We start from the raw sequence: 27,723 nt of genomic DNA on the forward strand, positions 1-27,723 counted from the left end.
TATTGAAATTTAGCTTATTTTTTAAAGTAAGCATCGTTTATCAGAGTCTTAAAAACAGATAGCTGTCAGACAAGACTGTTCTTCAAACTTGCGTCTCCTGCTTAATCAAAACCCCTCTAACTCCTGTATTCTCTGCCCTGCATATTGCATCACTATGTGATGTTTCATAATGTTGACCCATCTTTGCAAAAACTTAAACACCACCACCCAAACAGTGCAAAAAAAAAAATTAAGTATAGATAACACAGAACCACAATAACAGCAAGTTGGGGAAACCCTAAGTGATTTGGGTTTCAACATCAGTTAGCATAAACATCCAAAAACAACAGCTCTTATTGTTTTCAAGGACAAGATGAAATCCCCACTCCCTCCTCCAGTCTTCATCTGTCTCTCTCCTCTCCTGAGGGTCACGCTCCTCTCTCCTTCCTCTGACATTCTTCAGTTTCAAAGAGTTCAAGACCAGAAGGGACCATCAGATCACCAAGTGTGACTACCTGTATATCACAGGCCATTAAATTTCACCTAGATACTCACATATTAAGTTCAAATAATTTAGTTAGACAAAAACATTTCAGTCATCAGGAAACTAAACTGTGTGCCACAGGCAGAGATCAGGAGAGACTAAGGTGACACCAAGGCTCTTGCAATGGCAGGGAATTGATTAGGTGAGCTATACCCAGATGATCTCAGCAGGTGAACAATGCCCCATGCTACAGACGAAAGCAAAAACAGCCCAAAGTTCTTGCCACTCTGACTTGGGGGGAAATTCCTTCCCCCAACCCCAATCAGTATGTCTCTGAGCAGCAAGTCTCACCAACCAGGCATCTAAAAAAAGGATTCTCTGTACCCTTCACAGCACTGGTCCATCTTATCCAGTGTACCATCTTCAAGTCTGGCCAATCTAGGATTCTTCAGAGGAAGGCAAAACACCTCCCACTCCACTGAATACAACTAGTCAATTGTGCATTAGGGAAAAAATCCTTCCTGACCCCTGTAGGCAACCAGCTGAAGCATGAGGTTTGATTATAGTCATTATCTCACTGCAAAGCTGCACATGTTATGTGCCTGTTGAGGGCTATGCAGGGAATCCCATTCCCCCTATGCCCATGAATTAAGGGGAAGAACAGAAGGACCCGCAGACTCAAACTCCAAGGCCAGAAGGAACCATCATGATCACCAGCCCCATTCCACCCCCATAGACTGCAGCATGTCTTCCTGAAGCTGGATTAAAGCATATCTTTTAAAATGATATCTAATCTTGTCTTAAAGACTTCAAGTGATGGTGAGTCCACCTCCTCCCCTTGGCAAGCTGTTCTAATGTTTAAATACCCTCACAGCAAGAAAACTGTATTTTATTTCAAGGCTAAATTTGTCTAATTTCATATTCCAGCCACTGGAGGTTGTTATACCTTTGTCAGCAAGGCTGAAAATTTTCTACACTATTGAGTGTCTTTTCCATGTGTCAAGTCATCTCTCAACCTTCTCTCTGATAAACTGAGTATAAACTACGCCTCACCTTTTATCCCCACTAAATTTCCATTTCCTTTGCACCCATGAGGTCCTTATTTCTCAGTCTTCTCTTTCCGTTATTCTCTTTTTGTCTCCTTCCCTTTCCCCTGTAATTTGGACTCCAACGAGATGGAGGAGGAATAGGGATAACCACTGCCATCTACTCAATGCTTCTGCCCCCAGGCAGGTAGATGCACTGTGGTGCTGTACTAGGTGTCCATCTCATCCCCTCTACTGACTTGCCCTGTCCTGAACCATGCAGCAGAACAGAGCAAGCCACAGAGTGCAGTGAGCACATTCAGGTTCAGAGAAACAATCACCTGGCCCAGCACAACTGTGGCTCCCCATTTCTGTCATCACTATTAAAATTTTTCAAATATTCAACACTTCTACAAAACACGGGATGCTGACATCAGTGCAAAAAGCACAAGGCTGGAAGCTATGAAGGTCAGAGGCTCTGGAGAACTGACACCATATGAATAAACATACCATCCTTTACAGGTAACACAAACTTTGCTCTAAATTGCTTTTTGTCACTTTGTAGAATGTGTTTGAAAGCACAGTGGAAAATGCCATCTCGCTAGAACAGCTCACTGCAGTAATGGACTCACAAGAGACTTTCATTTGGCAGTATATGTACCATGGATTCACAAGCTGGCCACGGGCATCTATGGTGCTATGTGTTGCCCAAAGCTATGGTTGCTCCTGCCCAAAGCACCCAAAAAGTACTTGCTTATGACGGCACTACTGTACTGTACAGCACTCAAAAGCTCTCAATTCAAAGCCTACAGTTAACTGTAACTCAGAATGAAAGTGCAAGTACTGTAGTAAGCTAATGTGATTGAAGGACGAGTAAAATGGATCAAAGAAACATAGCCCTCTACTGTTAAAGTAACTGACAAGAATTCATTTAATGGGCAACCTTGAAGCAAAGTCCAAACTCTGCTATTACAGCTAGACACTGCTGAACTAGAAATAAGCAAGTAATGAGACTGCGTATAAATACATTTTAAATTATACCTTTTCCAGTTGTATGCCTCAGTCAGGGTCTTAATATATAAACCATTACAGAGTCACAAATTATGTTATACAGTTATAAGAACATTAAAAACATAAGACTGGCCATACTGGATCAGACCAAAGGTCCATCTAGCCCAGTATCCTGTCTTCCGATAGAGGCCAACGCCAGGTGGATTGAATGGGAATGAACAGAACAGGTAATTATCAAGTGATCCATTCCCTGTCACTCATTCCCAGCTTCTGGCAAACAGAGGCTAGAGACACCATCCCTGTCCATCCTGGCTAATAGCCATTGATGGACCTATCCTCCATGAATTTATCTATTTCTTTTTTGAACCCTGTTATAGTCTTGGCCTTCACAATATCCTTGGGCAGAGTTCCACAGGTTGACTGTGCGTTGTGTGAAGACAATACTCCCTTTTCTTTGTTTTAAACCTGCTGCCTATTAATTTCATTTGGTGACTCCTAGTTCTTTTGTTATGAGAAGGAGTAAATAACCCTTATTTACTATCTCCATACCAGTCATGGTTTTTTACACCTCAATCATATCCCCCCTTAGTCGTCTCTTTTCCAAGCTGAAAAGTCCCAGTCTTATTAATCGCTCCTCATACGGAAGCCATTCCATACCCCTAATCGTTTTTGTTGCCCTTTTCTGAACTTTTTCCAATTCCAATAGATCTTTTTGGATTTTGGACCATATCTGCACCCAGTATTCAAGATGTGGGTGTACCGTGGATTTATATAGCGGCAACATGATATTTTCTGTCTTCTTATCTATCCCTTTCTTAATGATGCCCAACATTCGGTTTGCTTTTTTGACTGCAGCTGCACGTTAAGTGGATGTTTTCAGAGAACTATCCACAATGACTCCAAGATCTCTTTTTTGAGTGGTAACAGCTAATTTAGACCCCATCATTTTATATGTATAGTTGGGATTATGTTTTCCAATGTGCATTACAGTAGTTATCATTGATCAGGATACTTTCACTATAAAGCACATATTTTCAGAGGCACTAAACTTTCTTAAAGGGAGTGGGTGAGGTATAAGACAACATAAGGGCAGAAGACAGGGAAGAATTATGGAAAACTTTGTATATGAGATATTGAACTTTGAACTTCATGGAGAAGACTGTGGCAGGAATGTGGCATGCAGTCCTTGGAAGATGTTCATAGCGAAATAACTGGGTGAAATTTTCTCGCCTGTATTATGCAGAAGGATGGACTAGATGAGCATAGTGGTCTCTTCTGTTCTTAAAAGTAAATGGATCTATTAAAACCTGATGGCCAAATCCAAAGATGGCTAAGTCAATGTAGCTTTGCTGACTTAAATGGAGCTACAACCATTTACAACAGCTAAGTGATTCCAGCAGGTGTAACAATCTGGTTTGAGTGCTGAAAAAAGGAACAGGGTCTTGACAGATACATTTTGGGTGGAGGAAAACAGAAGGGGAGGCCTACATCTTGGAAACGACAGTAGTTACTATACTATTACAATACTATTTCACAATGTTTTGGTACCAGAGATGGAGGGCATGAAAAAAAGTTGATAAAGGAAGGTGCAGCAGAAGTTGGAGAGAGCATAGATAAGATGGGAGATGGACAGAGAGGACTCAAAAATTAAATCAAGCTTGCAAGCACAGGAGACCATCAGAACAGTGGAAGTAAGGATCCCAGAAAAAGGTACAAGAAGAGACTCTAGATGGAAAAATAATAAGCACTGTTTTAGCCATACTGAGTGGTTGCAAGAATGAAAAATACATTAGAGAAAGGCAGAGATGCAGGGCTGCACAAAGGGAAAATATATTTGTGAATCATCAACATAGACGTGAGAGATAAAAACCATGGGAGGAAATGAGATCACCCTGGGAGACAGTACAGAGGGAGAAAAAAAAGGGGGAAAAAGGATTAAGATACTTTAGGGACTAGTAGATAGGGCCAGACTTTGTACTTTTTGTTAGGTCTGTGAACCATTCTGCCACTGAGGTTCCCTGCTCCCACCCCTTGCCAAATAATTGACTCCTCTCTCATTATCCCCCACAAAACAAATATTGATAGCTGACTCTTATCTACCTTGATCACATTCCACCCGGTATGAATGTGAATGAACAAAACAATCTCTGGATATAACTAAATAAGTAGGATAACCATGTGTCCCATTGCCAAGAGGAAAAGAAGTAGGGCTGGAAGTGGAGAGGAAAATGAGATGTTGATTCAGAGACTAAGTTGAAAAATGAGAAGAAAAGGAAAAAGTGAGAATAAACGGATCTTGCCATAAGGTGTCAGTTTTGTTTTTGCAGTAGTCAGCAAAATCTAGGGCAGAGAGAGAGGGGAAGATAGGGCCTGGGTAGCAGGTTTTAGAAGAAGTCTATCAAAGAAGTAACATTGCTTAAGCATGTGAGAAAACAGTGTGGAAGAAAGAGGATCAACCTAAGTTACAATGGAAAATGTCTGTGAGAGAATGGAACTGGAGGTGCGAACAGAGGTACACCACAGGTGAAAGAGACAGCCAGAGGGTGGTAAGCAAAAGAAGAAAAATACCAAAAATAGGATGACGTTAAAACCAACATCAGTTTTGAACAACTCAGGGGATGGTAGAAAGAAGAATGGAGAACAGAAATCTGATTTAGTAATTACCGTTTTAAGTAATTACTAGACATACACAGAATGTGTACTTCTCAGACAATTATTTTTAGCAATAAACGATGATTTGGTGTTCCAGATTGACATGTACATGACAAGCACATACGAAAGCTCTGCACCCTGAAAAACTGTGTAAACTAATTGAGCTTGACCAGTTGTTCTGGGTAAATGCACTGGATAATCTCGCTGGATAAAGCCCTCCTATCTTAAGGTTTTGGGAAGGGGGTGGAGGCTAAATGTGATATCATTAGATCGCACATTCAATTCCACTATTGTGTGCTCCAAGGCTTTGTGAATTAGAGTGGTTTTGTGCTATACAGTATGTATGAAATCTGAAATACAGGGCCAAAGCAGCTAGCCTAAGAATAGGCCACTGGACCTACCCCTCCTTACCTTTGGGATGTCAGGGGAAAGGGACCATGTACTATCTATCCATATATCTATTTCAGCAAGCAATCACACTCCCTTTTTATTAAATCTAAGAAAGGAAATTAAATGCAAAAACATCCCAAACAATTTAGATTATTGGAGTGTTAAGGTTGAGAATTTATAACACAGAACAGTCTGAAAGGTCAAATTTATGACTGCTACATTTGTTAAAATTCAGGCTTTCTGAAATCACTGCATATATTAATGTATAGAGCTTACAAAATATACAAACATAACAAAATACTACATACATACAAGTGAGTTGAGTTAAGGTGTTTTAGAAAAATAACTTTGAATCTCCTGTCTTTGTTATGTTTAAATTCTAAACCATAATTTTACATTAATACTTATACTTAGGCTGTCAGTAGACTGAAAACTCCTGGAGAAAGGGGTTGTCTTTTTTGTTTGTTTGTGTAGCACCTAGCATAATAAGGTCCTGATCTGTGATTGGAGCCCACAGATGCCACTGCCGTACAAATAACAAACAACAACAACATAGTTTTTGCATTGATGATGTATATAGAATTATATAATTTACAATAAGTGTTAAGTTTAATCACAGGCATCATAGCTTTTTATAGTGCCATTTCAAACCATAGAATAGCGCTTCAAAAACTGTAATAACATAATCTTAACTAAAAACTCTCTATATCCAAAGGCAAGCAAACCTCACTGCAGTAATCTTGGCAGGCTTCCCACTCTTAGCTACACAAGTGGTCATCTTGATTGAAACCCTCAACAATAAAAAGACAAAAAAGCAACCTAGTAAGACTGAAGCAGCTCAGCAGTACACATGTAAACCTAGTAGTACCCAAAAGATAAAGGAAAATTGGTTGGAAAAGAAAAGAAACAATTTCAATAGGCCTCTTAGGTTGTCTAGAGTCACAAATGTATCAACAAAGCTTTGCACTTATATGATATCATTAGATCACACATTCAACCTTTCATCCAAAGATCTTAAAGTTTAAGTTCAGCACTGAGGGAAATATCTCCCTCTGTGCTGATCCAATGTAGAAATGAGTCAATGAGAAATTAATGCAAGCTCTTATGGAGGCAACCAAAGTCACAAGAACAGTCCCTGAATAATGCTTTGCTGATATGTTTACATGGTTTGTTTTAACAATTCCACTCTTCCTACTTGACACTCAATGTAAAATATTACCTTTGTTTTCCTTACTGTCCTTTGCTTTATCCAGAGTGAAAGGAGAGAAAGAAAAAACCCAAGACAAAAAAACGCTCATCCCTTTATACAATAAGGAAAAAGGAAGAAAGAATTGGAAAAATGTATTAATTATATGTAACTTACCTACACAATCTCACTGAAGACATATTTAGCTACATATTTGTGACAGTTTATATGTCTGCCTGATGCCTGTGTGACACAAATATATCTGCATTCAATAATCCCCCTAAAGACAGTTCTCAGATCTGGAGAATCACCTTATTAGCCTTAAGTTAACCCAAATTTCGTCGTGGACAACAATATTTTAGACATCAAATGATTCTTGAAATAGGATTTTAACTTTATAGATGATTAAGCATAATATTTCTCTTTCACTAGACATGTATTATGAATAAGTATAGTTGCCTACGGAGAATAATCACATGTTCTAATTACCATTTTGGTTATACGCATAATTAACAACATTCTGGCTTAATAGGACATGCTGCATCTATAGACAGATGCATGCTTCAGGTCCAAAATCCAACTGTCAGCTGCATTGCCAAAGACAAAGAAGCCATGATGCTGTGTTTTTAGCTTTGGCAACAATGAACAAATCTTTATATGAGATATTGTAGTAAAATTAATCCTCTCATTGCTTTTCATCCACCACCCTCCCTTTAGCCACGTATCAAGCATCACAATAGCATTTTTGTACTGGTAATTTTGTATTACTGTGCTAAACTGTGATATGAAATTAGCTATATTGAAGAAATATGATCACACATTCCTATCAGAACTACACAATATGTGAGTAGATACAGCCTAGTAATCTGAATATCCAAATTATAAAATCAAATTAAAATATGAAAAGCAGACTTACTGATTGTAAGCTTTCATTTTCACGAAGACAAGCCGTTTGGAGTTCTGATTTCAGAGCTGCAATGTGATGTCGATGAGATGCTATTTCTCTCTCTAGTGTAGCAACTCTGGAGCTTGCGAGTTGGTAGACATCCATAAAACTTATAATCAGAGCCTTTAAAAAGTAAAATAAATAATCAATACCACGTGGACCTTACATAAATGCCAGCTTGCATACAGCCAAATTCATTAATAGAATCACACTAGCTAACTTTTATTAATAAAGAAAACAAAGGTTGGAAGATTTTCTAAAGTTAAGCAGCAGTATTTAACAATTAAAAGACATAGCAAAGGTTTATGTAACCCTACCAATATTGTAAATGGCTGATAGCATTACAGAAAGCACACAACCCTGCACTTAAATTAGGAGATATTTTCAAATACGGATTACTGCATTCAACAGCTGACACTGTTTTTCACTGTACTTAAATACAAGTTTCAGTGTAAGGTCAATTTCTATCTGCAGGGAAGTTTACTTCAAACACAGTTTGAGGTAAAAATGCACATTTTCAAATTGAACTGAGACACTCACTCTCTCAACTCACATTAAAAAGAACACAGATTTAATTTGGCATGCAATAAAAGAAATCAAGTAAACTTCCAGACCTCTTAAAGTAAATAACCTGTTTACAATATAGCTGGGAAAATATAATTGTGCTTTGTGTATATGGAAGAATGTTCCAGCTGTGTAATATTGATCAGACTGATAATAAAGTTAACAGCAAAAGAGAATATAAATGATTTGGCAGTCCTAGTAACTTTATATCTACCCTAAATAGTATAACACTGTTGGGATTATTGCTCTTCTTTACAACAGGTTAATCACATTTTATAGGTTACAGTTTTCTCTTCTGAAGTGACCTGTAGTGAGTTTTCTAATGTAAGAACAGCTTTAAGGCTAATATGAAATTTGCCTTCTGAATGTAATACTTAGTGTAGGCTAAAATAAATTCATTAGCACTAAAGGAAACTCCCAAGATCTTTTAAAGTTTTTCTTTGTTTTATAAATTTTCTACTGTTTGTGAAAATAAAATTAAAGTAACAGGGCTGAAGTCAAATGTATTACACCAGGTGTGAATACTGACAAATAATACTAATAAATTACTTAAATCACATATATGGTAGCTTTTCTTGGTAAGAAGAATCCCAAAGTGCTTTACACATTATGGCCCCAATCCAGGAAAGATATCCAAGCCAGTGTAAGGGCTTGCCTATGTTCATACCTACCAAATGCATCCGTGTCTTGAGTAGAATGTGGCAGCCATTTACAAAAAATATTACACAACGGTTTAGAACAAAACAAAGAATAGCATGTTCCATACAAAACACTATGATGCTTCACCTCAATGAGACTGCTCATGGGCTTAAAGTTAGGCATGTGCTGAAATACCTTGATGCAACAGGGCCTGTGACTGAGCACTCAAATCAGGAAATATCAAGGCTGAGGTTACAAGCCCCTCTTAACTCTGACCCCTTCTATAGAAGTATTAAGATAGAGTCCTTCAATATATTATATTCTCAACTTTTACGATAATGACAATGAAGGTAAGTATATCAAATTGAAAATATATTTCAAGATGCTAAACATGTGTATCTCAAGATACAGAGAAAAAATCTTGCCCTGTTCTATTATCTGAGAAATTGTATGCTGTTGTGTAACTTATAGATGAATACACAGAAGGGAACAGGGTTTAGGCTGCAGGTGCAATTTGGACTCTGGCATTTGCTGTCTTTTCTTTGAAATAAAACTCCATTTCTGTAACTATTTAGGGCTATTACCAATATGGGACTTGCAAGCATGCATACCTAAAGTACATATTTAAGGTCACAGCTAAAATTAAAATGTGGAGACTGACTTTTCTTAGCTGCCCACCCTTTGAGCTGAGGACCTGATCCTGCTAGCTCGCATGTGCAGGTGCACCTTTGTGCCAATGCAGTCCCATTAGTGAGAATAGGGCTCTGCCCATGTATAAGAAGTTGTAGAATCAAGGTGTTACTGAAGCCCTTACTGAAAAGGTGCTGTGCACCCCATTTCCCTATCAACCATGAACTTTCTAACCCCAGCTGTTTCAGTTTTAAAAGGTTGGAAAGACTTATTTATTTTTTAAATCATAGGGATAGTGTATTTTCCTCTTAACTCTTCTTATGCTCAAACTTTCAGGGGGGAAAAAACAACATCCAGACTGAAAGGCAGAAGTTTCACAAAGTTATTAACAAAACAAGTAGCTGGAATGGAAACATTTATGCAACCTTAAGGAGGTTTAAACTCCCAGAGGAATTTTGACAGGCCAACCTAGATTTGAAATCAGCCAGGACATAGGGGTCAACATCCTCTACGCCTCCAAAAGGTACCAGGAGATCTTCAATAACAAATATCCAGAACTTCAGTTGTAAATCTAATCTGGAAGACAGCACCCCCAGCAGTAAAATGTGCTTAGCATCAATCAAGACACTGATTTATTGTTGAGTCAACACAAAGAAAATCACATGGAGAGACACCAGCATTGCTTCCTACAGTAACTAAGCTTCCCTTATTTGAATCATTGGTGGGAGAGGGAGAAATCTTTCCTATTTGCTCATTTTAAAGTTGGTCAAACAGTGATTTCACTCATTTCTATTGGAATTTAACATTTTTTGTTTTTATCCTTATTTGTATACTACAGATATAACATCTGCAATCACTCTAAAATAAGGTTTATTCACCGATCAACAGTGTTGTTAACAGAATTGGAGATCAGGTATCTTCCAGAAACAGAGCTTCACAGCCCCCAACTTCCACCAGCATGCCAGATTTTAAAAAACAGATACAACAATGACAAATACAGATACTTTTGTAGCCTTCCGGATATATTTTTATAGCACTAAATTTGACATTCAGACATGTCTGTGGGAACCACATTTTAGTGAGCCCTTCTGTTTTTTGAATACACCGGTAATAGCGTGACATGCAAACTGGGAATAGAACATCTGAAACAAGTAACAAATCATCTTTCATTACAAGTAAGAATGATTTTTAAAATACATATTAGACATTGATTTTCATTCAGAAAAGCCAGTCATAGTGATCCGTGAACATTAGAGGAAGCAATTTTTGCAACCCACACATACATTTTCACACATTCACTTTAAAAGCTAAAACCCCTTCCAGACTGACGAGTATTGTAGGAATGTCAGTGGGGCAGCAGACTTAGCTAAAGAGGCCACAGCAATTCTGAGGGCTGAAGAATATTAATTTTAAACATTAAAAAAGCCAGCTGGAATATAAGATGTGAGTTAATAAAGGCTGAAACTTGCATAATGCTGCCAATTTTAGAGCAGAAATGGTAATGAATTCCTTTTTTTGGTTAATTCAGAGTAAGTAGTCAGAGTCCCCTTCCTTTTCCCTCCTCTATGCCTTCATTTCATAAGAGATGTAGTTATTTTTTTAAAATCATATATCTTATAGTGCTAGTAACACGGCAGAAGCATATTATAATGCCAAAAGGAGTTATCACTGTGAGAACATACCCATGTTCCAACTCTACTGCTCAAGACCTGTCAGCTTCATGAAAATGGAAAGGCAACATGCTGAATTGGCTGCAACTAATGACACAAAAAGGGTACTGAAGAGAATAGCATGGAGAAAGGAAGGTCTTGCAATTAAGGTGCTGGACTGGGGTAAATGTTAAGAAGAACGTAAATCCCATTTTAAAATGTGACATTCAATGAAACTTAAGAGCCTAAAAGCCAGATTGTTTAATATCTTTAGATGCTTAAAGATGCAGGTAGATGGCTAGTGGGATTTTCAAAAGTGTCTAGGTGCCTAACTCCCATTGATTGCAAAGGGAGTTAGGCACCTTGTGGACTTTTCAAAATACCTCGGCACCTATCTGCATCTTTAGATGCCTATATACCTTTAAACACCTGGCCCTAAATTACTTTTGAAAATGGGACTTAGGTACCTTTGAATATGTCTTAATTTATTTTTGCCTCTATTCCCGATCAGTAAAAGGGGGCATTGTGAGAATAAATGTATTAATGTCTGTGATGCACTCAGTTACTATGACGATGGAGGCACTGTGAGTGGGGAGATAGATAAGATAGTACTTATCCTTCCACTTCCTTAATTTTGGTTAAAATGGACATTGAAAGGTGACACTATCTGTTTTAAATTAAAACAGATAAAGGTAAGGATTAGTTAAGAGCATAACAAAACACCGGAAAAACAAGAACAAGAAAAATCTATTTAACCTAATAGGTAAGCTAAACCCTGCTCAAACACTACTAAGTTTGAGGATGGCCTATTTGTACTACAGAGTTTCTCACAAATAGTTCTGGTTTGGGCTACAGATCTATGAAGTTGAGCATCTTACTCTGACAAATTGCCAGTGAGGCAAACTACTTCAAGCCTTATATGATTTTTTAAATAACATGAACTACGGATCAAACATATAATTTTAAAATTATCATATTGTCCCCCTCCCAACCTTAGAATAGAACAAGAGTTTTCACAGGAGGCCCCTTTCTACAGCACATGCAAAAAATATATATATATATATATATATATCACACACACACACACACACATACATATATATATACATACACATACATACATAAACACACGTATATATATATATACACACACACACACACACATACATATATATATTCCCTCCCTTCAGTGATATGACTGATCATCTCTATGTGCTCACTGTTATTCAGAAACAGAAATTCTAAGATGTGCAGTGCAACATTATGCTTGTAAATATCTTTTTCATTATATTATTGGCTAGAAATTTGTCAGCTGGAAGACTAATCTTTGGGGATTTTTTTATAAAGTATAGTAATATATGGCATTCTGTTAGCTGGCACTGATAAATTATGCAACAATGTTCAAGAGACATGAAGATTAAAGTACAAAATGAGGGCTAAAGCATATCCTTTAAATTTAATTAACTAGATCAAAGGTCACACAAAGTATTACCAAGTTGAAAACTTTGGTGGAAAAATATTTTAGGAAACACATAGATCAGAGTGCACAAATTATTAAATGATTTCTTGTCAAAGTACTAATGTATTTATTATACTTCAGGAGGAAAGGAAAATCAGTTATTTATTCCATGTGGAAATACTCTGTCAGTGGGATACCCCTTTCCTGATTATTAGGTTCATGCAACCTAGTGAGAGTAAATACATTCCAATAAGAACTTAAATTTTTTCTGCAATTTTACTTTCTGTGTTTTGATTTGCAGATAACAAAAGATTAAAATATTATCTAATGCCTTCATAGTTTTACATTGTTTCCAAAGCTGCCAATAAATATCAAATGTAAAACAAATTGCATTAAGGACCAGATCCTCAGCTTGTAAATCAATGTAGTGCTACTGACTTCCATTTCATTTATACCAGCTGAGAATCTGATCCTGAGTGTACAGCAATTACACACCTAGAGATAATTTTATCTCCTATTTAGAAGAAAGGAAAGGAGAGGAAATAAATAACCATAGGCAACCTATTATGAGCTAATGCAAATCAAAGAACGTGTCATAAACAGACCAGACAGGCAGCATAAGCCTCAAATATGTACCGTGTAAGACAGCAGTCAGAAAAATCAAGAACCAAGTACTTCACATATTACACCTTTATTTTTAAAGTATGAAAAAAGAAAAATCAAAATTAACATTTGCCTGTTAGGTTTCCCCCTTCAGAAAATCCTGAACTAAAAAGAATATTAGTAGGTAGTAAAATGTACCTAAGGGCAATATATACAAAGAGATAAAAAGAACAAAAGAAAGAATAATAAATGGACTGCAAAAGAATGAGAGCCTAACTTTAGTATAACAAAGCACTTAGATAAAAATCTGAAGAGACTAAGAATTTTATGTATAGTGTGAAGTTTGGCTGATGTGTGATATGGGCAAAAGCAATCAGTGTGGAAATAAAACTCAAAAGATTGGAGTTCTGTGTGTTTAATGGATAACGTACAGTATGCCTTTTATTACTGCAACCCTAGTTTATGTCTGGCCCTAATATTACATAAATAAGATTAGTTTAACAGGTTCACAAAAACAAACATATACCAATTAATTTTGGCTTTGAGAAGGCCAACCCCGAGTGATTTTATGATATTTATTAGAAGTCTGTGGAGGCTGTTTTTGTGGGTAGAGGGATTAATTTCCCCCCTCATTTTAGCATTTGAAAATTCACTCTGGCTGCCTTGTCCCATTGCCCAAAATGTCTAGTGGCAACATCAGTAGAGGATGTAAATATAGCAGCTTCTCAGGCATCAGAAAAGGCCTCATGGGAGACAACATTCAGCAAAATTGCACTTTTGCAGCTGTTTGGCACTTTTTTAATGATCTGTTCTCCTGGTATCTTGTTTCAACAGTAAACTTTTTGTTGGGCTCCATTCAACCGTGGCACGTACAATTTAAATGTGCCAAAAATCAAACCAGTCCTGTTACAACTTTTTTCAACCAAAGCTGACTCAGGGCCACACTTGGGGCCTAACTCTATCCCCTTAGTTCCGATAACAATTATGTTCCCCCAAAGGTCTCAGAGGATAGCCCAAGGGAAGGATGCTTGAAATAAAAGGCTAGATTCTCTGTCAGAGTTAATGACATGACTTCCTACAAGAAAACTGAAAAGAGAGCATTGAAATTGACAGAGACTGAAGGGAAAGTGCTTCTTCTGGAAACCACAGCAAATGGGCATAAAACAATAGTCATGGAAATTATTATAAAGAATAAGATGCTCAAGAAGAACATTGATCCTATAGAAAATAATTTATAAATTAAGACCATTAGGTGGGGAGTTTGTTGATAAGTTCAGGTACTGAGAGTTTCATGATTAGTGGCTACCTAAGGCTCTGGGGACGCCAAACTTTGTTCTAACTATTGAAGCAAGCTACCATTTAAGGAGGAGGAGGATCCTGCTGATGCATGGAATATTATTTTCATTATTTATGCTTGGTAGTGTACAAGATGAAAAATAAAGGCAATCATTGTCCCAGACAGCTTACAGTTTAAGCAACAGACACAGAGGAAGATGCTAAAACTATTCCCTTCCTCCTCTCTCCCATTTTCTTTCTCTTTTCCTCTTAGGCAATATTGGTCATTTTATTGTGGTTATATTTGTGAGTCTCATGGAGAAAGGGAGTCTTTGCTGTGTGTCAGTGTACATATTGGGGTCCAGGATGCTGTGTGTCAGTGTAGCGGGGTGAACACCTGCTCCAGCCCGGAAGGGGTTGCAAAAGCCCCGCAGAGGGCTGGGGCTGAGTAAAGGAGCAAAACCCCAGCTGATTGGGGAAGTGGCTGCAGCTGGGGCCATGCCCCAGCTGAGCAATTTAACCTTATAAGAAGGCCAGGGCAGCCAGAAGCTGAGGAGTCTCCCTCTGACAGGAAAGAGAGACAGGCCTGGCTGCAGGGAGCTCACTTGGGGACCTAGAGTGAGGCAGGGTTGGGGAAAGGCCTTGGAGGCTGGGAAGCCCTAGGCCAGCAACTCCCCAGGCTGTAGGGCCTGGTCCTAGGCCCATATAGGTATTGGGGTTGCAGAGGGGCAACCTGAGGGTGGGTAAAGGCAGTCAGTCCAAACCCCTTGTTGCCTGTGATGATTGGCTGATAGACCGCAGTCTGCCCCAGGGCGCGGGGGCTAGATGGTGACTGGCAGTAGCCACAACTGAGGTGACATTGGGATAGGTGGTGGGGGTTCCCCTGGGTGGGGAGACCCAGAGAGAGAGTGGGGTACTGCCTGGGGGGCAGCACCCAAGCCAACGGCACCGGAGTCCGGGAGGGACACGGGGGCCAACGACAGGCAGGACACCTGGCCTGCAGAGGACGCTCCGGATGCTGGGTGAGCTAATTCCCGAGACAACCAGCAGGAGGCACCGCAGGGGTGAGTCCGTGCCTCATAACAGTCAGCACAAGAGGGGCACCGGTATTGGAAAGTCATTCCATGAATCGGAGGGCATGAAGATGGAGCGGGAGGAGAAAATGACAGACACCAAGACTAACACCACTGAGGGAACACAATAAGAAACTACATCTGAGATTTAGGCTGAGCTTTTGAGGGGCAGATGAGCTGATTAAACTTGATATGGTGAGGAAGGGAAAGCTAATGAAGTGACTTGAAGAGGGAGTGATATTGCCTGATGAACTGCCAAGGAAGACAATTTTAGAGACTAAGTTTTGGAATGATCAGAGGGGAGCAAAATGGGGAAATTAATATTAGATTTCCAAGATATTGTGGGGGAAGGAGCAGCAAGACTCCATAAGACCCTAAAGATACTGGGAATATGTTACTTTGCCGTTAAGTTAGCTTCATGGTTAAGTGATGTACACCTAAGAAATACAACAAAATGCATGTGTGCACAGGTACATTAGCTTAGTAGTTTAGAGCCTGATCCAACTCCGACTGCAGTGCCAAAGAAAACTGTGCTGATGGCTGAAAAAAATTACAAGATTAAGGGGCTGACAAAATTATTTACATAAATACCACAGAGATCTTATATAAAACTCTAATTCAAGTTTAATCAGGATTATTTTGACAAAGCAGTTTGTGTAAACAGATAAAGAAAAAAAGGTACAAGGTGTTACATGTGTATCTAATGTAGGAAAAAAAGATGATATTGTATTTACTAGAGATTACAGAATGTGACCTCCGAGGTAAAGAGCCTACCATAAAGCATATGCATACAATGAATGGGCCAGAATTAAGTGCTTAATCATGCAACCTTAATATATTCAATGTATTTTTTAAATGGAATTGTATAAGCAGTTTTCATTCTGTTGTACTGTCTAACACACATTATATGTCTCAAGCAGAAAAATTTCTCAATGGGAAACTGACTTTATTCTGAAATTGTTTTAGACAACCAGCTTTAAAAAGGGTTCTAGTCAATGTTTTTGTTCTGGCAGCATCTAGTTAGTGTGGACAGGTCACCTATCTCTTGAGAGAGTTTTTGAAAAACTTTCTTAAACATTTTTCTACTTTGAGAAGGGGTTTGTTAATTTCCCAGGGCAAAAAAGGAGGGAGGTTTGGATTGAATGTTTATCTGAACCTATGAAAGTCACACCCATCCACAGGCCAACTTGATATTTGATACGTATCCCTAACCATTCAGACTCACAAAATTATTCCATTCATCCACCAATCTGTTAGATGCTTCTTCTCTCTCCTTTCCCACTTCCTTTCCAATCTTGGTGGTTTCTCCTTTTACTTTCACCCTTGCCTTTCTCTGTCAACATCACAAACTCAGGTACCACACCCATACTTTTCAAAAGTAGATGCCCCACTCAAAATATACTTGCCCTGAAAAGCAATGGAAATTTTGAACCCTAAAAACTGATGCTGTTTTCAATCCAGTAAACAGTGTTTGGACTTTACTATTGTAACTCTTTAGCAGCATGTTCCACTATCCATTAATCAATTTGGTAACCCAGTAACCAAAACAGGTTAAACATACACATGCAATCCTGAGTTTACACCCTATACACTATTGTAATAATCTTTGTACAAGGTATGCCTTGCGAGGTATCATTTAAAAACTCATAACTTGCAGGTCAGTATTGTTATGGTGAAATATAGGTAGCAACATTATATGTGAAGTTATAAGATTCCCCTGTATGATGTTAACAACATGTGTTCCAAACCCACAGCCCTGCTCAGGCAGAAATCAGCAGGTCTGTCCTTAACAAAGTAATGTGTGTGCCTTGCAGGACCGGCTCCAATGTTTTTGCTGCCCCAAGCGGTCAAAAAAATAAAATAAAAAATCCGCCATAAAAAAGCCGCGATTGGCAGTACTTCGGCGGCAGGTCCTTCGCTCTGAGACGGACTGAGGGACCCGCCGCCCAATTGCTGCCGAACAGCCGTACGAAGAGCCCCTCTCCATTGGCCGCCCCAAGCACCTGCTTCCTGCACTGGTGCCTGGAGCCGACCCTGGTGCCTTGATTTACATTTAAGCAGTAAACAGTCATATCAAATGACCATTCTTTGGCAAGAAAGGGAGGCAGGGACAAAGAGATCAGCGTCTTAGCAAAGAAACAACATAAGCTCTCCTTCCTGCACTAGACCCCTTGTCTCTTGGTTCTTAGCTGGAAATGCTTTTCAGTGAGGAACCGAAACTATAAAAAGGAGGGGCAAACACCCCAAGACCCCCTTTTCTGTCCCTTGGCTGACCTCATTTGCTGCACTTGAGAAGACAAAGGAAACAGCTGTTGGACTCTGGTGGGCCAGAGAAGGTCCTGACCTGAAGAGTTTGATCAGTAATGCTGTTAGAAGCATGTGGTGAGAAACTTTGCTGGATTCTAATATAGTTTGTTAAGTTAGGTACCAGGAAGCATTTTATATTTATTTTTCTTGTAACCATCTCTGACTTTTATGCCTTATTGTTTGTACTCGCTTAGAATCTCTCTGTAGTTAATAAACTTGTTTTATTGTTTTATCTAATCCAGTGTGTTTAAGTTAAGTTAGCTGGGTAACACTATTTAGGATAACAAACTAGTGTATATTATTCATTTAAAGGAATAATGGTCTTAATATATTTGGACAGTCCAGGAAATAGCTGTGCAATACAGGAAACATTTCTGGGGGGAAATATGGAGTGGGTTGGGATCACCCTGCAGTATAACCAAGGCTAGTGAGAGCCAGGGTGTAACTGGCAGGTTGCAGTTACACACAAACACATCTGGAAGAGACCTGAATGCTGGTGGCTGGTTGTGAGCAGTCCAGGTTGGAGGCTACAACAACAAGGCATTACAGAGCATCCCAGGTTACAGGGGAGAGGTGACAGCCCCCCACTGGTCTGGATTATACCCTGGTATGTCACACCCAATAACCAAGACAACAGTTTAAGTTACACATGCAATACGGGAGTACAAAAAAAGAACAGATGCATTTCAAATTGTAAGACTTCATGCATCTGAAATTCACATATTTACAAAACATACACTCTAGAACTGCACTTTCAAATAGGATAAAGATAAGAGAAAATTTAGTATAACTCAAAGATATATCATTTAATTTTTAATCCTTCCTAAACTTTTCTCTTTCAATTTCACTTCATCAGTACGCCACTTGGGACACAACATCATTCTATTTCTTAAACACAAGACAACTGTGGAATTAACAGAACAGCTTCATTTTTATGCCTAGTTTTACATTCTGAAAGGTTTACTTGAGTTTTCCTTAATCCTTAAGTTGCATATTCATTGCTATATTTCCTCTAACTGCTGTCACTTAAATTGTCATGCAGAACAGGGCAAATCGGGGTCAGTTTATGTAAGCGGCATCAATCTGAGAAACTTCATCAGTCTTTATTTCAAGGTATTATGCAAAGAAAACTGACATTAAGAGAGCCTTAACTGACAGCAAACTAAATCAATCAGCAAATCACTAAGCCATAATAAACTCGCTCAAGTTGTAGATAACCCTTCCTTTTCCAGGCCTTTACCTAAACAGCCCATCAAATGTTGCCTTTGACCAAAAATCCCATCAATTCTGTTACAAAATCTTAGCCGTAATATAGTGTAAAACTGCATAAATTCTCATTACTTTCAAATTATCAATAAGGATAAGCAAAGATAAATCAGGTTTGTTTATAATGATGAAATAGTAGGCTGTTAAATTAAAAACAAAAGATTCAAGATTTGGATAGACTTTAAGTTGACTACTAATCAACTAGCTAAAAATGGAATAGGGCCTGCTCCTGCTCCCAATGAAGTCACTGGGAATACTCTCAGACTTCAATCACAGTATGATAAAGCCCAGTACAATTTTTCTCTGCTATTCAACAGATTCACACTCTCAACATTCTTCTACCTTTTTTGCTTTGTTTTGAAATTAAAAGAACCAGAACCACAAAGCAGACACCAGAGCTTCAACTTCTCTGACCTTTCACTTTATACTGTGTTATTCATGAGTCTATCCATTTATTTAGGTACTCATATGGCCCTCAATAGCATAATATCTAATCTCCTGAATGGACTCATCCACAAAATGGTATTATATGCTGCGTACAGCAATATCAAACAATAGGAAAAAGATTACAGTACACTCAAGCTAGGGCAGGGGAAAGAATTGATAAAACAAGTTCTTTCCAAAAGATACTACACATATTCCCTGTCCAGTTATGGCAAGTCTACACTCAACGGCTACCTTGGCACAGCTGCGCTGCTGTAGCACTTCTGGTAAAGACAAGCTATGCCGACGGAAGAGCGCTTTCCCGTCGCTGTAATTATTTCACATCTGCGAGAGGCAGAAGCTATGTTGGCAGGAAAGCATCTCCTGCCGACAGAGCACTAGTGTTGACAGCGCTTAGGTCGATGTAACTTACTTTGCTCGGGGCTGTGTCTTTTTCACATCACTGAGCGGCGTAAGTTACATTGACTTAAGCAGTAATGTAGACCAGCCCTTAGAGGGAAACGACTTCTTCAACTGAAAAAGGAGACTACTAACACAGGTGGTGCCAAGAAACCCTCTTACACTGTTTCCTACCACCAAACGTTTTCCTCTTGTATCAATGGCATATATGAAAAGCTCAATCTAACACTGCATGTCTCATCTTACCAAAGGAATAATTACTATGAAATAATACTGATACTTCCTGCTGGCTCCTCAGCATATATCCTGGTTGGCAACAAGCTGAAAACTACAAGAAGAAAGCAGAACTGCAAGCAGGAGCCAAACTAATTAAATCTGAAAGTCATCACAAGAAATCAAAAACTAAAACATGAGGGCAGGGTCCACTCCCCTCTCCTTTCTTTGCACAATACAAGGACAGAACGTAATTCCCCATTGTGATTGATATTATCTTTCCAGAAACTGATGACTTGATGAGCCAAAGAGGCAGCAACCCCTTCTATGTTCACTCTGATTTCCTTGACCCTCCAAAAATATATGGCTGAAAAAGTGTGGATTTTTTTCTTTGGTATTTTATGGACTATGACTAAACCCTAAACAGGATTGATGCTACACAGTGTTACCCCCAAAGGGCTTACAAGCTAAAATGACAAAAAAAATGGGCTAAGGGCGGGGGAGTATGCTATACAAGCAGAGTGATTGGCAGGATGATGGACATACAGCTTGCAAGTGCCAGTTCTTTTGTTAACTGTATTCCAATATTTATTTATTTGGGGTGTGAGGAGTGGAGGGAAATGGCAGAAAGGGTGAGCAAACAGGTGAAAGGGAGTCAGGAAGACAAAGGAAGGAAGATATCTATCAAACAACAGCTTCTATAGCTATCCTCACAAAAATACCACTTAAAAATTAAAAGAATATTAAGATCTATTGCCAATGATGTGCCAGTCAAGAGGTTGGAAGGTAGCTCAACATATGCCATGTGCAAGAATCTCATATTACCAGTTTATAAAATAAATCATAACCGAAAAAGGATTACTTATTACCATTTTAATAAATCCCTGAAATAAGTATGAACATCTGTAACTGGAGGTTCTTTAAGATTCATGGTCCCTATCTGTATTCCACATGTGAGTACATGTGCTCCAGGCACCTGAGACCAGAGATTTCTAGCAAGTAGTGCCAATTGGTCCTCACCTCCACCACTGCCCTCCTTGTGCTCCAAAGCAAGGGCATAAGGGGAAGTGCAGACCAACGCTCTCCAGTTTCTCATCTTATCGTGAATCAGAAAGAGCTGAAGCAGAGATGGAGGAGGGCAGTTAGTGGAATACAGACAGGGACCACACGTGCTCTGGATTATGAATAGGAGAGGACATCCCTATCTCCTTAAGGTGGTTTCTTTCTCCAGTGCCAATTGGAGTTGCAGCTATCAAGGGATGTGAAGGGTAACAAGAAGGGTTTCTACAGGTATGTTAGCAACAAGAAGGTGGTCAGGGAAAGTGTGGGACCCTTACTGAATGGGGGAGGCAACATAGTGACATATGTGGAAAAAGCTGAAGTACTCAATGCTTTTTTTGCCTCGGTCTTCACAGACAAGGTCAGCTCCCAGACTACTGCACTGGGCAACACAGTATGGGGAGGAGGTGAGCAGCCCTCCGTAGTAAAAGAACAGGTTAAGAACTAATTAGACAAGCTGGACATGCACAAGTCCCTGGGTCCAGCTCTAACACATCCAAGGGTGCCGAGGAAGTTGGCTGATGTGATTGCAGAGCCATTGGCCATTATCTCTGAAAATTCGTGGTGATCGGGGGCGGTCCCAGACAATTGGAAAAAGGCAAATATAGTGCCCATATTTAAAAAAGGGAAGAAAGAGAACCCGGGGAACTACAGACCAGTCAGCCTCACTTCAGTACCCAGCAAAATCATGGAGCAGGCTCTCAAGGAATCCATTTTGAAGCACTTGGAGGAGAGGAAGGTGATCAGGAACAGTCAACATGGATTCACCAAGGGCAAGTCATGCCTGACCAACCTGATTGCCTTCTATGATGAGATAACTGGCTCTGTGGATATGGGAAAAGTGATGGATGTGATATATCTTGACTTTAGCAAAGCTTTTGATACGGTCTCCCACAGTATTCTTGCAGCAAGTGAAAGAAGTATGGATTGGATGAATGGACTATAAGGTGGATAGAAAGTTGGCTAGAATGTCAGGCTCAACAGGTAGTGATCAATGGCTCAATGTCTAGTTGAGTATCAAGTGGAGTGCCCCAGGGGTCGGTTTTGTTCAACATCTTTATTAATGATCTGGATGAATTGCACCCTCAGCAAGTTCGCAGATGACACTAAGCTGGGGGGAAGAGGTAGATACTCTGGAGGGTAGGGGTAGGGATAGGGTCCGGGTCCAGAGTGATCTAGAAAAATTGGAGGATTGGGCCAAAAGAAATCTGAGTCCTGCACTTAGGAAGAAAGAATCCCATGCACTATTTCACTAGGAGGGTGGTGAAGCACTGTAATGGGTTACCTAGGGAGGTGGTGGAATCTCCATCCTTAGAGGTTTTTAAGGCCCAGCTTGACAAAGCCCTGGCTGGGATGATTTAGTTGGTGTTGGTCCTGCTTTGAGCAGGGAATTGGACTAGATGACCTCCTGAGGTCTCTTCCAACCTAATATTCTATGATTCTATGTCCCTCAGGAAGGCTGGTCGTGAAAGGAGAGGACATTGAGGGTTGGGATAGCTGAAGATATCCTCTGGGGAGGTGGTTTAGGTTTCAGTTCATCCCAGAGTGTGAGGTGTTCCAGTGGTCTGGACCCATGGATCTGGCGGATCCGTGGTCATGGTGGATCCTTCTGGGGGTGGTTCCATACCACAGAAGAGTCTAGCCTGCAGTTCTTACGTGGCGTCAGTGGGTGCACATCCTTTGGCTTGTGAACAAGAACCTTAATAGGTACTGGTGGATTCTTTCTCCTTTGTGCCTTAGTCTCATGTTCAGGTAGCAGACCTAAATTCTTAGGATCCATGCACGAGGACTCACCTGACTTGGATGGAATCGGGGAGGGATCCCTTTTTTTAAAGGCAGACATAGAAGGAGAGATGTGTCCTTGCATTTGTGAGAGTGCCGCTTATTCTCATGAAAAGCCTTAGTTAATGATTCCTTGGGCTTAGAAGCTGTGGCCTCAGCTCCTGAGCTCATTCTCAGAGGGGTGCTGCTCATTGACTGAGGCTGATGTACAGGGGGGTCTTCCTGGCCTGGATCTGAGAAGGCTATGAGACATTTCCTCAATGTGAGCTTTGTCCCTCATGGGTACAAGGAGGGAAGGAACGGCAGATGCTGTACTTAGCGGATATGTGAACCTCTACAAGGCAATCAAAGTAGCACTGATTTTCTTCACTCATGGAGAAAAAGCAGAGGCAGGAGATAGAGTTCTTAAACCCTGGGAATCTGGGTATAATCTTTGGGTAGAGGCTCCCCAAGATAGAGAGAAATTAAGCTATACTTATTATATTATGACACTAAAATTCTAACTAACTACACTAAAAACTATGAACAATTATATTTCCAGGTTCTGAAGACGAAGAAACATGGAGGTAGCTATGGACAGAGAGGATTCTGACTCAGGCCATATATCAATAAGAAGGAATTGGAGAGGCATTGGTCTGTGCCACCGCCTGCATCCTCCATTCAGAGCACACAGAGGGCAAATGTGCAGCTACAGACCAATTTGCTAGAAATCTGCAGTCTCAGGTGTGTGGAGCACATGCGTACCTATGTGTGGAAAACACACAGAGACCAACACTCAAAGAAGAAGAATCTTTACTTTCTACCCAGGTCAGAGCATTTCAGAAGTATAACTACACAACCAGCTATAACAACTTAAGAACAGGCATACTGAGTCAGACCAAAGGTCCATCTAGCCCAATATCCTATCTTCTGAAAGTGGCCAATGCCAGGTGCCCCAGAGGGAATGAACAGAACAGGTAATCATCAAGCAATCAATCCCCTATCACCCAGCTTCTGGCAAACAGAGGATAGGGACACCATCCCTGCCCATCCTGACTAATATCCACTGATGGACCTATCCTCCATGAACATATCTATTTCATTTTTGAGTCCTGTTATAGTCTTGGCCTTCACAACATTCTCTCACAAGGAGTTCCAGAGGTTGACTATGCGTTGTGTGATAAAAAACCTTCCTTTTGTTTTAAACCTGCTGCCTATTAATTTCATTTGGTGACCCCTAGTTTGTGTGTTATGAGGAGAAATAAATAACACTTCCTTATTTACTTTCTTCACATCAGTCATAATTTTATAGACCTCTATCATATCCCACCTTAGTTGTCTTTTCCAAGCTGAAAAGCCCCACTCCTATTAATCTCTCCTCATATGGAAGCTGTTCCATACCCCTAATCAATTTTGTTCCCCTTTTCTGAACTTTTTCCAATAGATCTTTTTAGAGATGGGGCGACCACATCTGCACGCAGTATTCAAGACGTGGGCGTACCATGGATTTATATAGAGGCAATATGATATTTTCTGATTTATATAGAGGCAATATGATATATCCCTTTCTTAATGATGCCCAACATTCGGTTTGCTTTTTTGACTGCTGCTGCACATTGAGTGGACGTTTTCAGAGAACTATCCACAATGACTCCAAGATCTCTTTCTTGAGTGGTAACAGCTAATTTAGACCCCATCATTTTATATGTGTAGTTGTGATTATGTTTTCCAAAGTGCATTACTTTGCATTTATCAACACTGAATTTCACCTGCCATTTTGTTGGCCAGTCACCCAGTTTTGTGCAATCCTTTTGTAGCTCTTCGCAGTCTGCTTGAGATTTAACTATCTTGAGTAGTTTTGTATCATCTGTAAATTTCGCCACCTCACTGTTTACCCATTTTTCCAGATCATTTATGAATATGTTGAATAGGACTGGTTCCAGTACAGACTCCTGGGGGACACCACTATTTACCTCTCTCCATTCTGAAAACTGGACTTGCAGGGATTACTATATTTAAAGAATATTCATACCCTACACATTATTGTAATAATCTTTGTATAAAATATGCCTTGTAAGGTATCATTTGAAAACTAATACCGTGCTAGTCAATAATACCAGGGTTGCATGTATGTAGCAACATTATATGTACAATTATGACTTCCGTCTCGAATGATGTTGGTGGCACATGTTCAAACCCAGGTAGCCCCAATTAGGCAGAACTAGTCAAGTAGGTCTGAAACAAAGGAATGTGTGTTTATCTCAATTTACATGTAAATTATAACAGGATCCTCAGGCAGCAAGAGGGGAAGACAGGAGACAAGGAAAATCTGCCTTTCAACAAACAGAGGTGAGAAGAAATAGCAGGAACTTCTTTCACCACCAGCCTTCTTTACTGTGAATGAATTTTAACTATGGGTAACTATCAGGAAAATGCATTTCAAAGGATAACTGAACTATATAAAAGTGAGGGGCAAAAACACCCCAGTTATCTCTCCTTATCCATCTCTCTTTTCCACCCAAGATGACAAAAGAAACAGCCTGGGGACTTTGGGATCAGATCCTAACCTGAAATTTGGTGAACCCTGTTGCTGGAAGGAGGTGGTAAGAATTTCACCTTGAACCAAATCTAGATTTTTAAGTTTAGAAAGCTTTTTATCTTTATTTCTCTTGTAACAATTTCTGACTTGAATGTCTTCAATGTACTTGCTTAAAATCTCTCTTTATAGTTAAGTAAGCGTGTTTTATTCTTTAATTAAAACTAATCCAGTTCTGTGAATTGTTTGGGTAACTTCACTTAAGATAGCAGACTGTTGTATGTTGATGCCCTTGCCTTAGAGGGGCAACAGACCCAATATATCAGGACTGTCCAGGAGAGGGTTGGACAGTGCAAAACACATGTGCGTTCTATCACAGGCTCTATTTCCAGAACTGCTACAGACTTGCCATATAACCTTGGACAAGATATGTAAGCCAAAATTTTCAAACTCATGGCAGTTTGTGGGAGCAAACCGGAAAAAGTAAGTAATATGGGAGGTTAGATCCAAGGTTGGATGCTTGGAATAGAACGAGGCAAGTAATTCTGATAAAATCCAGTAAAGGTCTTCTTGCTGCTCATCCAGATTTTTATAGAACAGGTCAATATTGTTTCTGTAACCCTGCACCAATGTGTATTTTAGTGTATTTTTGGTAAATTTAAATTTGCAACAGGTCAGGTTCACATGGGGAATTCAGCATCTTGAGGAAATGTTATTCCAGTTTAATGAAGATTAATATATTTACTTAGTTATGAACAAATTCAGTTCAAGCTGGAAGGGCAAAGTATTATTATAAAGAATTGTTCTTCTCTTCAAAAGATATATTAAAAAGCACTCAGTCCAGCAGCAGCACTATATGCTGCTTAATGGGTGATGAGAGTTCAGGTTTTGAGCTCATCCTACATTTTTGGGGCAGGAATGCTGTTGAGACATCATGCAGTACTCCAGAAGGGAATGCTTCATGTTGTTTGAAGGATCACCATACCCCCAATGGAGCAGTTCAATCCAGTCACAGATTCTCAAGGGAGCTGCACTCAGCCATTCTTGACAAATGTGTAGTCACTGCAATGCTAGGTTGAGAGTGGAGCAAGTAAAATAAAGAGGAGAGCATATGTGTACAAGGGATCACCTAAAACAGCCTTCTCCGTGCTTCAAATGTTACTAAGAACAACAACAACAAAAATCTAAAAAACAAATTTACAAAGGCAAGAGATTTGGAGCTCAAACTACTACTGTACCCTTAGCTCATCCAGGGTGTGATTTCCAGTACTATATATACTACAATGACTTGGCACAGCAGGATGATGGGAGGAATGAAGACTCAGTGTTTACTTTGAAATCATTTGCTTGTTTCAGTTTGACCACAACTTCATCAGCAACTAAATGTTTGACCACAACATCATCAGCAACTAAACATAAATGTGTGAAAGAAAACAATGTTTTTATTGTTTGATAAATACAATAAGCCTAATTTTTATGTAAAATCTCTTAGCTTCTAATTTATTCAGAAATGAATCTAACTCTATTGAGGAAAACAGGAAAGTGAAAATAAAGACAACATTTCAACATTTAAACTACATTTATGTTTGCCCAATTGATTAGAAAAAAGGGTTTTACTTCTGCCTACAGTACAGTATGATAACTACATGACTACATCATACATGGATGCATAATTTACATAAAATAAATGGAAGGACATAATTTCCTTATAAATTTGTAATGACTATACTCGATCATTGAGAATAGATGACAGTACTCAACTATATTACTACTACTAATACTAATAACTATAATACCACATTGTGTTTATACAGCACTTTTCATTCCAAAGAACTTCATAGTACTTTGGAAACTATAAAATGTATATAAATTATATATAGTATATCTAAATATCCAAATCTATGAGCATGCACGCACACACACGTAGATCGGTATGAGGATGGAGGGAAAGCTAAAGAGAAAGAGGGCAAGCACACATCCTAAAACACATATGCAGAACATGAAACCCATGATAACCTTTCAAATGGAACACAGTAAACACTTAGCAGCATATACCAACATTACACACAGTTTAAGAAATGTATGGGGGAAACTTAGTTATGCAGAATATAGATATCCAAATTTAAGTTTACACAGGGCACCAAAGCTAACAACATTAATTTCTGTGAAAAAC

The 27,723-nt window shown here is 39.3% G+C and overlaps 1 protein-coding gene across 8 annotated transcripts in view; it reads right to left on the bottom strand.

Annotated features, from left to right (window-relative positions):
* Positions 1 to 27,723, bottom strand: part of CCDC171 (coiled-coil domain containing 171) — a 219,787-nt gene that overhangs the window by 26,237 nt on the left and 165,827 nt on the right. For 7 of the 8 annotated variants that reach the window (XM_065549498.1, XM_065549497.1, XM_065549496.1 and 4 more), the window contains one exon: positions 7,644 to 7,796. In XM_065549498.1, coding sequence (XP_065405570.1) covers positions 7,644 to 7,796 — 153 coding nt within the window. Of the gene's footprint in view, positions 1 to 6,760; positions 6,842 to 7,643; positions 7,797 to 27,723 lie in introns of all 8 variants that reach the window. The other variant, XR_010588656.1, reaches the window with a different exon arrangement.

The sequence above is a fragment of the Chrysemys picta genome, chromosome 6, assembly GCF_011386835.1.
Source record: "Chrysemys picta bellii isolate R12L10 chromosome 6, ASM1138683v2, whole genome shotgun sequence".
NCBI classification, from domain to species: Eukaryota; Metazoa; Chordata; order Testudines; family Emydidae; genus Chrysemys; species Chrysemys picta.